General features: G+C 42.8%; 1 protein-coding gene across 1 annotated transcript in view; it reads right to left on the reverse strand.

Moving 5' to 3' along the window:
• Positions 1-8,945: 8,945 nt before the first annotated feature.
• Positions 8,946-16,283, reverse strand: part of LOC307224396 (uncharacterized protein) — a gene marked incomplete at its 3' end in the record, with an annotated part of 120,764 nt that continues 113,426 nt past the window's right edge. Inside the window, exon 2 of the mRNA XM_079991261.1 lies at positions 8,946-10,284. Within this exon, the coding sequence (XP_079847387.1) occupies positions 8,946-10,284 (1,339 nt within the window). The remainder of the gene's footprint in view (positions 10,285-16,283) is intronic.

Raw genomic sequence — 16,283 nt, forward strand, 5'->3', positions numbered from 1 at the left:
TTCTTCAAGCAAGACTGCCTGTTGTATGTTTAAATATTGACTTGAGAATACTGCAAGTGAGTATAGATCAATTGTTCCCTCACTTTTTGCTTTCCCACCATCCTGTAGCTCCCACACTATTCTTGAGATTGGAGTTCTTGAGACTGAAGTTTTGGCTGGGAGCGGGGAGCACATCTTCGCTGAAAAAAAGAGAAATTCTTAATCTCAGTCCTGTCACAGCTAGATACTCTCCCATACTTTCAATCCTTCTTCCTTACCAATTCCACTTCCAGAAGGGCCTCTTCTCCCTTCTCTGGTTGCGTCTCATCTTGACATTGGAGGCCTCCTTTATGGTTTCACTTGCCACATAATGTACAGTGGTACCTCTAGTTGCGAACGGGATCCGTTCTGGAGGCCCATTCACAACATGAAAAGAGTGCAACCCGCAGCGGCACGTCTACGCACGCACGGGTTGTGATTTGTCACTTCTGCGCATGCGCGTGATGTCATTTTGTGCTTCTGCACATGCCCGAGCGGCGAAACCCAGAAGTAAACCTTTCCGGTACTTCCGGTTCGCCGCTGGACGTAACCTGAAAAAACGTAACATGAAGTGGACGTAACATGAGGTATGACTGTACAGCGTACCAACCCTCTCTGCTCCAGTCCATAACCACCCCAGTTGATTTTTTAATAACACAGTGCTGAAGCTCAGCTCCAGCCCCCCAATGTCATCTCCATCTCAATTGCAGTGGAACTATAGGTGTGGTGTGTTCATGAAACTTGTGGATTGGGGCAGGGGCACATGTGCAAGACCCACCCTGTGCACATAGGCCTCACCTACTCAGTTCCTACTCTTCCCATATTGAGTGTGTGAAACATACAAAAGGGCTTTACTGACATTTGCTTGAATGCAAGGAGAACCCCCTGCATAAAGTGGTGACCAACACTTTTTTCTGGGGGTACTCAAGGCTACACAGTGTTGGTTTCTGCTCTCTTCACTGTGCAGCGAAAGGCTTGTCACAAGACAATGTTTACATTCCACAGACAGCATTACTGTTGTGTTTCCCACGGGAAAAGGAGACTGGATGTGACGTACACTGGTTTCCTGTTTTTCACTGTTCAGTGTGATTCTCTCTGTGCTTCAGAGGAGAGAGGATGCATTTTTCTGCTTCGGCAGAGACAAGATGGTTTTCTGTAATCTACCAGCTATGAAATGTAAATAAAGCAATACAGAGCATGTTGGCACGTATTCCTCATCATTCCGCTGTGCACTTGGATGCTACAAATCAACATTATGGTTATGGCCCAGAAGACGCAGTCATCGGAATGCCAGCAAAAGGATCGGAATGCGAAGGACGGATCGGACGGTATCTGTGCGTCAAGATGATTGATGAGGTATGTGCTACTGCTCCGGGCAGCCTGCCAGCTTCTAATTAATGGCTTTATGGCTGGACTTTGAACTTTTATGTCCGTTTGCCGGAAACAGGCAGCGGCTATAGCTATGCTGGGGAAATCGAAAGTAACTTTTGGGCTGAAGCAGCTGCTGATAACAGTGACGCAGCATGATTAAGGCAGCAGAGAGAAAGCACTTTTGAACTTGCCTTTGGAATGAGGCTTGAAGCAGCAGAGATGCAGCTTGTATGAAGCAGCTTGTTTAAAGCAGCAGAGATGATGCAGAAGGCTAATGCCAGAGTCATGATGGCCCTTCAGGATGCTTGTGGGATTCCTAAGCTCAATAAGAAAAATTATACGGACTGGGTTATCTATGCAGAGGCTATTCTGCGGAAAGAGGGTCTGTTTGAGGTTATTACAGACACCCCCCCAGCTCCAATTACAGATGCATGGAAGGCTAAAGATTCCAAAGCAAGGGGAACTCTTACATTGATAGTATCCCCAGAAGAGCTCTGTCTATTGCGTGATAAGACCTCAGCCAGAGAAATTTGGGACGCTTTGAGGGAGGCACACTTGAGGACAGAAGCTGGGTCTACTATGTTTTATTTTAACAAGCTGCATAATATGGCTCTTGCTGAAGGTGGAGATGTGCGTACACATCTGATGGAGATGCAGAATCTGAGACATGAGCTGCAACAGAGAGGACTCAACTTTCCAGAGGCTGTGTATTCCTTCATGATACTACAATCTTTGGGTTCAGGTTGGGAGTCTGTTGCGACTCAGATTGCTGTACAGCCTACCGCTCAGCTGACAGTGGATTATGTTACTGCCGTGATTCAAAATGAAGCAGATCGCCGGGGTGCTGGCTGCATGGGAAAGGGGGAGACTTCACAGTCGTCATCCCAGAGTGCAGTGGAACCACCAGATGGCGCTATAGCTTTGAAGGCAGTGAAATGCTACTCGTGTGGACGTCTAGGCCATATGAAGAGGGAATGCAAATATCCCAGGGCCAAGACAGAGCAGCGCAGCGGAAGCTCATCGCGTTGAAAAGGCTAGAGCAAAGGCAAAGGTCCGGTGTCCAGGACAACGCAGCACAAAGCAATGGTCTCACGCTTCACTCCAAATGTTGCAGAGGTCCAGAAGACGTCTAGATCTTTCTTCGTTGTTGATTCAGCGGCAACGCACCACATGTGCAACGATAAGCGACTGTTCGTGTCTTTTACACCGCAGGAAGGTGCGATTCACCAGGCGGATGACCACACAATTCCCAGTAAAGGCTACGGAACTGTTGTTCTTCACAGTTTGGACTTATCGATAAAGAATGTACTTTATGTCCCAGATGCCAAACATAATTTGCTCAGCGTCGGACAGCTGAATGAGCGGAACATTGACGTTTCCTTTAAGAACAAAAGGTGCATCATCACAAAGAAAAATGATTATGTATTGTATGCTGAATATGTTGATCGTTTGTATGTTTTGTATTATGATGATGTTGTGCAGGATGACACTTGTTGCATTGCAGGTTCTAACAAATGTTTGCATGCAGAATGTATTCATGATTTTCATCGAAAATTTGGACATTTGCATTTTGAGGCAGTATCTAAAATGCCTGCCTTGGTTGAAGGTATGACTATTAAACCCTGCAGGTACCACATGAAGTGCAAGGCATGTGCAGCAAACAAGGTGAAAATGGCTGCGAAAGGTAAGGTGTCTAGTAGGCAAGCTACAGAACCATACCAAATTGTTCATGCTGATTTGGTTGGACCACTAGCGCCCTCTTTGGGAGGAAATAGGTACTTCATGGTTCTCATTGATGCATTTTCCAGGTATATTTATGTGTACAATCTCAAGCAGAAATCAGAGGCTTTTCCTAGGTTCAAGGAATTCTGTGCTTGGTTGGAAAATGTGCATGGTAAGAAGGTAAAAATTCTTTTCACAGATCGCGGGGGAGAATTCACTTCTCAGCAGTTTGAAGCTTTTCTGACTGAGAAAGGAATTCAACACGATTTGTCTAGTCCTCGCTCGCCATGGCAGAATGGACTTGCAGAACGGGCAAATCAAACGTTGCTTCAAGGGTTAAAAACCTTGCTACATGATGCAAATCTTCCAGAGAGTTATTGGGCCGAAGCTCTCTCATGTTTCACTTACAGTTATAATCGCAGGTTATCTTCAGCGATTGGTTGTACCCCCTATGAGAAGATGTTTGGCAAGAAGCCATACATCAAACACATGAGAATTTTTGGTTCTGACATGTGGGTTCACTCACCACAAAACTCCAAGTTAGACAAGCGTGGTTTGCATGGTATCTTTCTAGGTTATGAGAAAGGTTCTTACAGAATAAGGATGACTGACTCTAAGACCATTAAGCTCACAAGAAGTGTTGAGTACAATGCCAAGTGGGGGGAGAATGTGGGAATTTTCCAATGTTACCCTGATGACAGTGATGAGACTGAGGATAGTCAAAAGCAGCCGCAGCAACCCACACCCACTGATGAAAGTTCTGATTCTGAGTCTGAAACTGAATCAGGTGATTCAGAGGATTTCAAGAGTGCGAAAGCCTCTATGCGACCCTCTGAAAGTTCTGATCAAGAATTGGAGGAACCATTGTTCACAATAGGTCGCTTTTCTCCTAAGAAGGAAGAGGAGAGTGTTGAAGACTTAAGGCTAATTCGCAGGTCACAAAGAGCCACAAAAGGTAGACCTCCAAAGAGATTTGCTGATGAGTTTGCCAAGATAGCAGTAACAGCTGTTAAAAGCTCCAAGAAGGTATTTGAACCTTCAAGTTTCCAAGAAATCCAGGATTTGGATTCAAAGGAAGCTGAGCCATGGTTAAATGCCATGAAAGCTGAGCTTGATTCCTTGGAAAGGAACAAAACATGGGAACTTGTTCCAGTAGTTCCAGGAATGAAACTGCTTGGAAGCAAATGGGTCTTCAAAGCGAAGACTGATCAAAATGGCAAGATAGTCAGACACAAAGCCAGATTGGTAGCCAGAGGTTTTGCACAGGTACCAGGTGAAGACTATCACGAGACCTACTCACCCACAGTAAGGTATGAGAGCATTAGACTTATGCTCAAGCTAGCTGCAGAGGAGAATCTACACATTAGTCACCATGATGTGAATACAGCTTTTCTGTACGGATCTCTAAATGAATCACTTTATATGCTTCCACCTGATGGCGTACAGGTAAAACAGGGATTTGTTTGTGCTCTGAAAAAATCCCTTTATGGTCTCAAACAAAGTGCACGGTGTTGGCACACAAAACTCACTGAAGTATTGTTTTCTCTAGGTTTTAAGCAAGGGAAAGCTGATCCATGTGTATTTGTCAAAGAGGAGGGGCAAAAGAAACTGTATTGTTTGTTTTATGTTGATGATTTATTATTCTTTTGGGACGATGTCACAATGTACAATAACGCCCTAGCTCAACTGAAAGAACACTTTGACATGAAAGATCTTGGTGAGGTAAACAACTACCTATCTCTGGAAATAGAGAGAGATCAAGATGGTAACATTCTAGTACACCAGTCACGGAAAATTGCTGATGTGTTAAACAAACTAAACCTGATGGATGCTAACCCTGTAGACACACCGATGACAACAGGTTATCAGGTAGATGACACTGAAGAAGCATTTTCTGACACCACACTGTACAGAAGTGTGCTAGGCAAGCTAAACTTCATTGCCAGATGTTCAAGACCAGACATTGCTGTTAGCTGTAATTTGCTAAGCAGACAAGTCAACAATCCTACTGTTAAGGATTGGAAAGCTCTGAAACGCATAGCGCGGTATTTGAAAGGCACTATGCATTACAGACTGAGATTTAACAGTCAGAAGTCTGGTGGTCTTGAGATATTTGCAGATGCAAGTTTTGGAAGTGACACTACAGACAGGAAAAGCACGTCTGGAGTTTGCTATATGTACAATCAGGCTCTATTTGATTGGTCATGCAAGAAGCAAACAACAGTTAGCTTAAGTACTTGTGAAGCTGAACTGAATGCACTGTCTTATTCACTCAAAGATTGTGAATGGTTGTTACAATTGTGCAAAGACATGAAAATTCCTGTCAAATGTCCAATCCAGGTTTACCAGGACAACAAAGCATGTTTGGCTTTGCTGAATTCTGAAGGTTGTAAGCAAAGCACGAAGCACTTGCAATTGAAGGTGCAACATGCTAGGGAACGTATTCAGAAGGGACTCGTAACGGTGTCCTATATGCCAGGTAATGAAATTCCTGCTGATGTATTGTCCAAGATTGTATCAAGGGATCAACACTGTACCTATGTGCAGAAGTTGGGTTTGTACTGATATTGTACGAACACGCTGCCCAGTGGTGTTCACAGAAAGGGGGAGGATGTTGGTTTCTGCTCTCTTCACTGTGCAGCGAAAGGCTTGTCACAAGACAATGTTTACATTCCACAGACAGCATTACTGTTGTGTTTCCCACGGGAAAAGGAGACTGGATGTGACGTACACTGGTTTCCTGTTTTTCACTGTTCAGTGTGATTCTCTCTGTGCTTCAGAGGAGAGAGGATGCATTTTTCTGCTTCGGCAGAGACAAGATGGTTTTCTGTAATCTACCAGCTATGAAATGTAAATAAAGCAATACAGAGCATGTTGGCAAGTATTCCTCATCATTCCGCTGTGCACTTGGATGCTACAAATCAACACACAGTACCAGCACTTTTTTCCCCCTAGAAGAGAAACACTGATTAAAAATGTGGCACTTACTGTAAGAAATCCATTGAGAGTACCAGCACCTTTTTCCCCTAGAAGAAAAGCACTGATGATGACAATGATTATCAGGGATGCTTCTTTATCAGATTGTGCAGTGCAGAAGGTTCTGCTCATGTTCAAAGGAAATGAAGTGCATGCTCCCTGCAGACTTTGCCCACTCAACACTGGGAGTTTGGGCTGGTATGCATGAGAGACATGGGGAATGTGGTCCTTCGTCCACAGTTTGAGCTGTCGTGTGTCCAGGTGAATGCCTGAGCACAGGTTGAGACTCTGGCTAAACTTCAGACTTCCACACTGCACCCAGATGACAGTGAGTAGAGGGCCAAGCATCCCACATCAGATGTCATACTGCATTACTGTTTATAGGTTACCTGCAAAGGAATAGTACTCATGGGTTGGCAGAATATTTGGAGGTTACCATAATGACATCTACAACCTACTGATCAGATGATTTTAAGTGGACACATTGTGCCTGCACCTGCTAAGATGTGTCCTGTTGGCTAGCTGGTTTGAGAGACCATCGGTCAGTCGTAGAGAATATGCTTTACATGCAAAAGGTCTCCGGTTCAGTTTGCAGCTTTTCCAGGTAGAGTTGGGAGAGGCCCCTCTCTGAAAACCTGGAAAGACATCACCCATCATTGTAGACAATACAGAGTTGGATGGGCCAGAGTTGGATTAGAAGACAGCTTCTAATGTTCCTAGAGCTAATGTGGTGCAATAGCTAGCAAGAGCATTGGGTTTGGATGTGGGAATCTTGGCTGCAAATCCCTGCTCAGCCACCAAACATATGGGGATGGGCTGTGCAACTAATTGTCTTTCAGCCTAACAGCTGTGAGTTGCTGCGAGGATCAGGAGATAAATGTAGCTAACCATACAATGCTCAAAGCACTTGTCAGTAAAGTGGGACACATAAGTTGAAGATGTTAACTAATATCTTTAGGTGGACTTAGCTGTTTGGACAGACATTATGATTTCTTAGCCAGGAATGATATGTGCTAACAGTAACTAGAAATTATTTAGTTTTTTGGTATTCAGCTATCTGCAAATAATTGTTAGTTTGTTTTTGTTTTCAGTACTCCAGTTGGGGTTTCTTTGATTTAGTTTTTTCCAGTGTTTTTTTTCCTCTCTGATCTTTTTTTCCTTAGTGAGGCAAAGAAAAGTTGTGAGCAGTTATAAGTATGCCCACCACTGTGCTTCTCAGATAATTCAACTGAAAACAAATTATATACATTTGAATGGATGGGGGTCTGGATCACAGTCCTCATTTGGGGACACACCTCTTGCGGAAAACTATGGATTGCATCAGACATTATGTGGGCAGAAGATAATTCATGCAATAAAATTTTCCCTTCCCTTATTTCCTCCCCCAGACTCCTGTATCCCAAATAACCCTGGCCAGGGGGCTGAGGGAGATCAACCAAACATTGTGGGCTGAGTCATTTGGTGCTATATTTAGCATCTGAAATCAGTTGGAGGAATCTTGCAGCAGCAGAGCACAAGATTCCTTTACTCCATTTTGTTGGGTACAATCCTGTGTTTCATCAGTGATGTACTTTTACATTTTCTGCTGAAAGAGAACTAGGTTGTAGTGATGATGTCTCAACTGACTGTGTGTGTCTGAGCAGAGCAAGCTTTCGGTCAATATGCAGATATGCAACTGTTATTTGTGCATTTTAATTGAAGAACATTGCATTATAGTTAATCCTATCAAAACAGCATATATATCAACTTAAATGATTCATTAACAGCAATAGCGAGCTTCGCATTTTTTACTCTACCCCATAAAGACAAATTTATATTTCACAGAGGAAAATTATACCTAGAGAATTTATAGGTCCCACCTGGTTTACTTGATGGGGTCACCTTACAAGATTTCACAAATTCCTCTTCTTTAAAAGAATGTAAAGCCATACACTGAAATCTCATGTGTGAAAAGGGCCTAATTCATTTCAAGGGAGGGACCTATGCTCTCTCATGTCAATTTGCACATGCAAACTGCTCTCCTCCATTGAAATGACTAGACATGCTCTATGCATTTAGCTATGCTTTGTTATCTGGAATAGATTGCTAGGTTAGAACAGCTCTCAAATTCAGATTCCCAGTGCCTTTTATTTACAATAACATGGGCAACTTCACACTGTAAATATTTCAAATTATAGTTCCTTCCAGTCCAAAATATACTATCTACCTGGATGCTATTTCTGTACTGACTTCTTTTTTTGTATGTTCAACTTTAACTGCTGAGCACGCTAATCTATGGGCCTTGATACTTTGTTTATCACAAAGATCAAAGCAGATATATTCTCCAGAGTCACAAATGTTGGCAATAATATCTAGCTGCTTAGACATTCATCTTGCACTATATACAATTAATGTATAAACTGAAGAATTACCACAGGATTTCCATTTTATTTAGCTTAAGTAGGTTATACACTTACCCAGGGAAAAGGTTCCTCTAACTGAAGAATGCGTGGCAGAATGATTGACATTTGGGGAGTGTGATAGAATGGTGGGGGACAGAATTGGTTGAAAGGGCTAGTCGGAGACTTAAGATGGGGAGGAGGGGCAAGATGATATGATGTAGGATAGTTGCTTGTTTATTTGTTCAGAAAATGTATAAACCACTTCCTTTAAAAAAAAATATCTCCAAGTGGTATACAAGTCCAATTATATATTAAACATTACTAAAATAAATGAACCAATAATAATAATGAAACAGTTACAGATAGGTAGCCGTGTTGGTCTGCCATAGTCAAAACAAAAAAAATTCCTTCCAGTAGCACCTTAAAGACCAACTAAGTTAGTTCTTGGTATGAGCTTTCGTGTGCATGCACACTTCTTCAGATACACACAGATTCCACATCCATAGTAGCTAGTATAGTATTGTTGGGAAGATTATTTAAAGATTGTATTTTCCTCAGAAAATCTGTGGTGTCGCGTACATAGCTGGGAGCACTGATGGCATATGGTTTCAGAACAGAGTCCATATAACCGGAGACACCCACTGTAATAGTGCCAATACCTGAAATGATGGGGCGTCCTGGATTTCCTGGTTTGTGTATTTTAGGTAGAAGATAGAAAGTTCCTGGTCGAGGTTCTGTTGGTGTGTTAGTGAGGATCTGTTCTTGGATGTGTGGGGGTAGCTCCTTAACAATCTTGTTCAGTTCTTTTTTGTATTCTTGTGTGGGGTCTGAGTCCAATTTTATGTAAAAGGCGGTATTGGAAAGTTGTCTGTGAGCCTCCTGAATGTAGTCAGTTTTGTTCATGATGACGACAGCTCCACCTTTGTCAGCTTCTTTAATTATAATGTCTGGGTTGTTTCTGAGATTATCTATGGCTCTCCTTTCAGCATGGTTTAGATTTTGTTGTAAGCGATGGTGTTTTCTGGTCACATCTGTTTGGATTCTGTGGCGGAAGCAGTCAATGTACAAGTCCAGTGTGGTATTGCGTCCATCAGGAGGGGTCCATGTGGAGTCCCTTTTTGTGTAACACTTTTTCGGTGGTAGTTGGTGGTCAGTGTTCTGTTGGGAGGGTGGTTGTTGTTCTCCAGTGGGTTGAGAGGTGTTGTGTTGTGAAGTTTTTGCTTGTTCTGCTTTGTCTTGTTGTTGTGTGTGTTGAAAATACTCCTTCAGGCGTAAACGGCGGAAAAATGCTTCCAAGTCCCCGCAGAACTGGATCATGTGTGGGGATTTGGCAGGGCAGAATGACAGTCCACGTGAAAGGACTGATTCCTCAGCTGGGCTGAGTGCTTGCTGTGAGAGATTGACAATATTGTTGATCTTGTTTTGATTAGTAGCCTGTAGGTTGTAAAGGTTAGAGAGTTTCTTGTTTTTCTGTTTTTTCAGTAGCTCCAGTTGAGAGTGGTAAATGTTTTGTTTTTCCTTTTGGAACTCTTGCCAAGCTTGGTGGTTCCTGATGGAGTTGTCCAATACAAGGAGTTCCTCCTTTATTAGCTTCTGTTTAGAGTAGAGAACGCTGATCAGATGTTTGAGCAGCTTCTTAGAGAAAGTGTTGCATAGTTTTCTTGCATATTCAGTGGGATACGTGGATTGTAGAGGGTTCTTAATTCTAAGACCCTTGGGTATAATGTCCAGGTTCTTGCATTTAGTAAGAAAGAAGATATCAGTCTGTACCTGTGCAAGTTTCTTGGTGAGGTTGATGGACTTCCATTTCATGCAGCTCAATGTGGTGCCTTCCATAGTTCCAGTTACAGATAGGTAGCCGTGTTGGTCTGCCATAGTCAAAACAAAAAAAATTCCTTCCAGTAGCACCTTAAAGTAGCACCTTAAAGACCAACTAAGTTAGTTCTTGGTATGAGCTTTCGTGTGCATGCACACTTCTTCAGATACAGATTTCAGATTTTAAATGACGGTTTTATGTGTATCTGAAGAAGTGTGAGAGCCAGTGTGGTGTAGTGGTTAAGAGCAGTCGACTCATAATCTGGGGAACCAGGTTCGCGTCTCCGCTCCTCCACATGCAGCTGCTGGGTGACCTTGGGCTAGTCACACTTCTCCGAAGTCTCTCAGCCCCACTCACCTCACAGAGTGTTTGTTGTGGGGGAGGAAGGGAAAGGAGAATGTTAGCCGCTTTGAGACTCCTTCGGGTAGTGATAAAGTGGGATATCAAATCCAATCCAAATCCAAGTGTGCATGCACACGAAAGCTCATACCAAGAACTAACTTAGTTGGTCTTTAAGGTGCTACTGGAAGGAATTTTTTTTGTTTTGAATAATGAAACAAATACACATAAAACCGTCATTTAAAATGAATTTGATTTCTGCCCTCTCCTACCCCTACACCTTCCATGACCCCTAAATCTGTTCCGGAGGATTGGGAGGGAAACACCAAAACAGGTTTAGGGGGTGCATGGGGGGGAGCATGAAAAGCCTTGTTGCACCTCATTCCTCCCATGTACATTCTTCATTCCTCCAACTTAGTGCCACACTGAATTCCACCCAAAGCTAAAATAGGGAAGGCACCTGCTTAATGCGTTCTCCCAATTCTTTCTTTTGAAGTTGGGTCATATGACACCATGCTGCCATCAGGTGATTGGCAGGTGGGTGGCACCAGCCACCTGTGAAAGTAGCCCAAAGGAGATGAGGAAGCTCAGGACTGGGTCCATTTGATCCCCACCCCTTCCCCAAAGCAACACTACTACATATGGGGCATGGCAGGAAATCAAAATGGCAGCTAGACCCAACTGGTGAAAGTGCTGCCGCCTTCCACTGTCACTACCAGGTAAGCTGACCAGGAGCTTCTGGTAGAGGTCAAACACAAGAGGTCTCAACTTTGCCCAGGAAACCTGGAACCAGCACTGCCTGCCCACTGCCTTCCAGGCACACAGCATCCTTGGTACAGAGGTTCATGAACACCATAGTTCCAGCTGTGGCCCCAAACTGTGTGTCATAGTCAAAATCCTAGACTTGAATTTGGGGGGAAATGACTGAGACATCAAGTGATCCAACACAGTATAATGGTCAGCTTGAATCTGTTGATTAAAGTGTGGTGTTGATAATACCAAGATTCCCGTTTCGATCCCTGTATGGGACAGCTGCATATTAGGAATTTGGACTAGATGATCCTCAGGGTCCCATACAACTCCACAATTCTATGATTCTATGAAACAAGGATGTCCTCGCCTCTTCCAACCCACCATGTTTATAGCCCTCCCTCCCAAAACCCTCAAAGAAAAACACGTTCTCCATTTGCTTAAGATTTCTGCTTTCCACCCTCCTCTCCACCCAGAGGCATTTTCAACTTTTCATCTGGTATATGCTAAGTGAATGTATTTGCATAACAGTGTCTCAAAAGCAATTTCAATTGGCATTGATTACATGCTTAGGGTGGGATAGGAGGGAAAGTGAATTGCAGCCCTGGATTTGCCTTTCAGTGGATGGAAAGTGAACTTTTATCCTGTTTGATGCCAGGGAAAAAAATCTTAGCATTTTGATACTATTTTGTTTTTGTTTTTTTGAACAGAGCACGTCATTTTGGATATTAAAGTATGCAGCATGTTGGATAGTACATTTTAAAATACTGATCACTATGAAAACGTATAAAACCCCTTTCCTTTATGCTACTTGCAAGAGGAGCATTTGATACACAAAGAATATATTTGCAAACAACAGAGGTGCAAATGATGAGGATTAGAGCGGGGGTAAGAACCATGTTTAAAACATGAAATTCCTCATTATAATAAAATAATTATCATGTCTGTTACCATGAATACTAAACACATTTCAAAACAAAGGTCTTCATCAGTGGCATGTTATATTGCTGTGCCAAAAGTTTGCCCTGCATTTTTTGCAATAAATTGCAGTAAAAAAAAAATCAAAGGGGAGAGAAAATTTCAGTGAAATTATCATGGGTAAAGGAAGCAGTATGCCTCTCAATGGGATGCGGGTGGCACTGTGGGTTAAACCACAGAGCCTAGGACTTGCCGATCAGAAGGTTGACGGTTTGAATCCCCACGACGGGGTGAGCTCCTGCTGCTCGGTCCCTGCTCCTGCCAATCTAGCAGTTCAAAAGCACGTCAAAGAGCAAGTAGATAAATAGGTACTGCTCCGCTGGGAAGGTAAACGGTGTTTCCGTGCGCTGCTCTGGTTCGCCAGAAGCAGCTTAGTCATGCTGGCCACATGACCCGGAAGCTGTACACCAGCTCCCTCGGCCAATAAAGCAAGATGAGCCCCGCAACCCCAGAGTCGTCCGCGACTGGACCTAATGGTCAGGGGTCCCTTTACCTTTTTACTTTATGCCTCTCAATGCCAGTTGCTGGAAACCACAGAAGGAGAGAATTGTTGTGTGCTCAATTCCTGCCTGTATGTTTCCCATAAATATCTAGTTGGCTACTGTGAGAACAGGGTGCTGGACTAGATGGGACTTTGGCCTGATCCGATAAGGCTCTTCTTATATTCTTACAATCATTCCTTATGGTATCTTCTATATGCAGCATCCAAGCTATAAAGGCATAGTGGGAGTTAGAGTATTCTCATTGGCCGCCAATGACTGTAAAATTCCTTGTCACCAGGGGAGCCAATTTGGGCCCCAGGTTATGGGTGCCCAGTGTTTGTGATGTCATGATGTCACCTTGGCAAAGTGATGTCATGATGTCATGGACGCCCCCAGGCCTCAGAACCTGACTTCCGGGGCCACCGGAGATGCTGTCTGAGGCCTTGTGAGACCTCAGAAGTTGTGTACAGATGGTACATAACGCCGATAAAATTGCATAAAATTTATAGAACAGGCGACAAACTGTGTTGGAAATGTAAGAGTAAAGAGGGCGAATTTATTCTCATGTGGTGGACGTGCGAGATTCTCAAAAAATTCTGGGAATCTATCTATAATGAATTAAAAATTTTTTTCAAATATACGTTTGTTAAAAAACCTGAAACCTTCCTGCTGGGGATAATTGGCAAAGATATTAAAGAAGAAGATAGACCCCTTCTTCAATACGCAACAGCGGCCGCTAGAACCCTCATAGCACAGTACTGGAAAACAGCAAAAACCCCAACATTAAAGGAGTGGCAATTTAAATTAATGGATTACTTAGAATTGGCAAAATTGACTCAGAAAATAAGAAATCAAAAAAGTACAAAATTTAGTAATGAATGGGATAAATTTAGAATATATATGGAAATAGAGACAAGGGGAAAATCAAAATGTTAATCAGAAATATAGATGTATTTAAAAAAAAAAAATCACAGTAGGCATGAGATAACACTTACTACGTTATAAATTTTATTTTGGAATAGATACAGCAGAAAGATAATTAAGATAACCTTATCCGAAATCGAGATAAAGGGAAGTCGATCAATGTTGTTGTAAAATTAATGTTGTGTTGTTTAAGTTGTAAAAATTAATGTTGTGTTGTTAAAGTTGTGTTGTTTATGTTGTACGTATTTTATGTTCTTTTTCTTTTCTTTTTTTTTCTTTTCTTTTTATGTTTATTTTATTTACTTTTGTCTGTTGTATGTCTGTGAAATATAGTTATGCAAAATTTAATAAAAATATTTAAAAAATAAATAAATAAAAAGAAGTTGTGTCGGGGGCCCTGTGGTGTGGGTGTTGAGCACCCACAACAAAATATTTGTGGGTGCTCGGGGACCCAGAGTCCCCTATAGCTGGTGCCCTGCTTGTCACCCAATCTATTTTCAATGCTGAAGCTTGAATGTTTTCCAGAATCATTCTACATGCAGCTTTCTTCTTTGATTAGCTTTGAATGGCCGGAGCTGAGTAAAAAAAAAAAAAAAAAGAATATGTTTGCATAACATCCTATGTTTTCATTTCATGTATTTAGCTTGCTAGTTACTGATTGAGTTTTCCTTACAACATTATCTGCTTCAAGCAGTTTCTAGTTCTGACAGCTGCTATAGGCAGAGAGCACCATTTCAAGTCTTCTCAACAATGTTTGGCTCCTGCCACCATGTGCCTACTTGTCCCACCCGAAAGCTCCTGGTTTCTTTGGGGAGCAGAAAGGTGGGACACGAATCACTGTGGGACAAACTTTAAAGTGACAGCCATGCCTAGGTTATCTGTTTCCACCTTCTGTTCAGATAAACCGAAAACTTTGAAGCTGTTAAAACAAATTAGTTTCCATCCTCACTCTGGATTGGCTTTTGGCGTCTAACTCTTCAGTCCCACACATTGCTCTCCCGGTAGTTATCACAAACCTATGAACTCTGTCTTCCTCTCTGTCACAGTCGGATGGTTCCCCTCATCACAAGGCATCCATGAAGAAACAAAATAATATTCTGCTGAAGGCTCTGGCAATCCAGCAGTCTGCAATCCTATGTGCACTAAATTTGCAGTGAGTCCCATTGAATTCATTGGTACCTACTTCTAAGTAGAAGTGGGTAGAATGGTAGACATATCTAGAATTGTGCTGCTAATATCCGAAACAACCTCTACTGATGAAACAGATGACCCTTCACTCTGAGTTGCATCCCTTTTCATCAAGTGGACTGGAAGAAAACAGCCTGCGGCATTTCCTGTACTTTAGCAAGTTCCTACAAACCATCCAAGGCATTCCTCTGATTGGCTATGAATAAAATACACAACTCTTTTAAGTGGCTGAAAACAGATAAACAAGTGTAAAATGAAGTGAGGCAATGAATAATGAAGAAAAAGGAAAGCCAAAGTGTTGCAGTGCTGATGAGGCAATGGACTGAATGCTGAATTATTGAAGCAATCAAAATTTGTAAAGTACTAATTAAATTAAGGACTAAATTGGGGGAGGGACACCAGGTATATTCAGTGTCTTACTTAAAGATGAAGGAAGACCTCTCTCATTTAGATTTTTGTTTGGAAAATTCTAATCCCCCCCCATGCTGCTGCTGTCACATTTCTTCCTGACTCACAATTGCATTAAATTAATGACATGCTACAATGATAAATCCATCACACCACATGAGTACCACATTATGCCAACCCAAATAGCTCAGCTGGTTAGAGCATGGTGCGGATAATGCCAAGGTTGCAAGTTCAAGCCCTATATGGGGCAGCTGCATATTTCTGCATTGCAGAGAGTTGGACAGTACCCCTTCCAACTCCACAATTCTATGATTTTAACTTGTTTATGGCAGACGAGAAACGTCCCATACTTTGCAAGAGCCAGCAATCAGCAGATCGCCAGAGTCTGCAAACCTGTGCTTTGCAAGTGCATTTGTCCACAGTGGATTGATATCAACTTGCATTGGCAAAGGAAAGCAGGTCACATGACATTATTGCGCGGACAGGCAGAGTCCCCCAGATCCCAAGTGCCCCCCCCCCCTGTCATGTGGAATAACGACTCAAGACAACGTGCTATGGGATTAAATTGGCCACAACTTTATTAAATTTCAAATGTGGGTAGACCTTGGCTCAGGCATTGGGCATTATCCCTCCCCAGTCCCCAGCCGGGGACCTAGGGAGCATCAGGGTTATCCAGTGTGTGTGTGGGGGGGGGGTGGGCCGGCTGTGGAGAACATATGTTCAAGCAGAGATAGCCGCCCCTGTTACGCTGCCGCCGCAGGGGAGAGCAATGACGACCTTTCGGCGTACGGTCAAAGCCTCCCTTCAGAAACCCCTTTAACGGGGAACCCTGGTATTGCCGCTGCAAAGAGGAAGATGGACTAAAGGATTCCACCCACGGCCTGATACCGCCAAAGTTCTGACGTTTTGCTACGGGAAAGGTGAAACCTG

This window comes from Podarcis cretensis, assembly GCF_951804945.1.
Source record: "Podarcis cretensis genome assembly, chromosome: 1".
Classification (NCBI taxonomy): domain Eukaryota; kingdom Metazoa; phylum Chordata; class Lepidosauria; order Squamata; family Lacertidae; genus Podarcis; species Podarcis cretensis.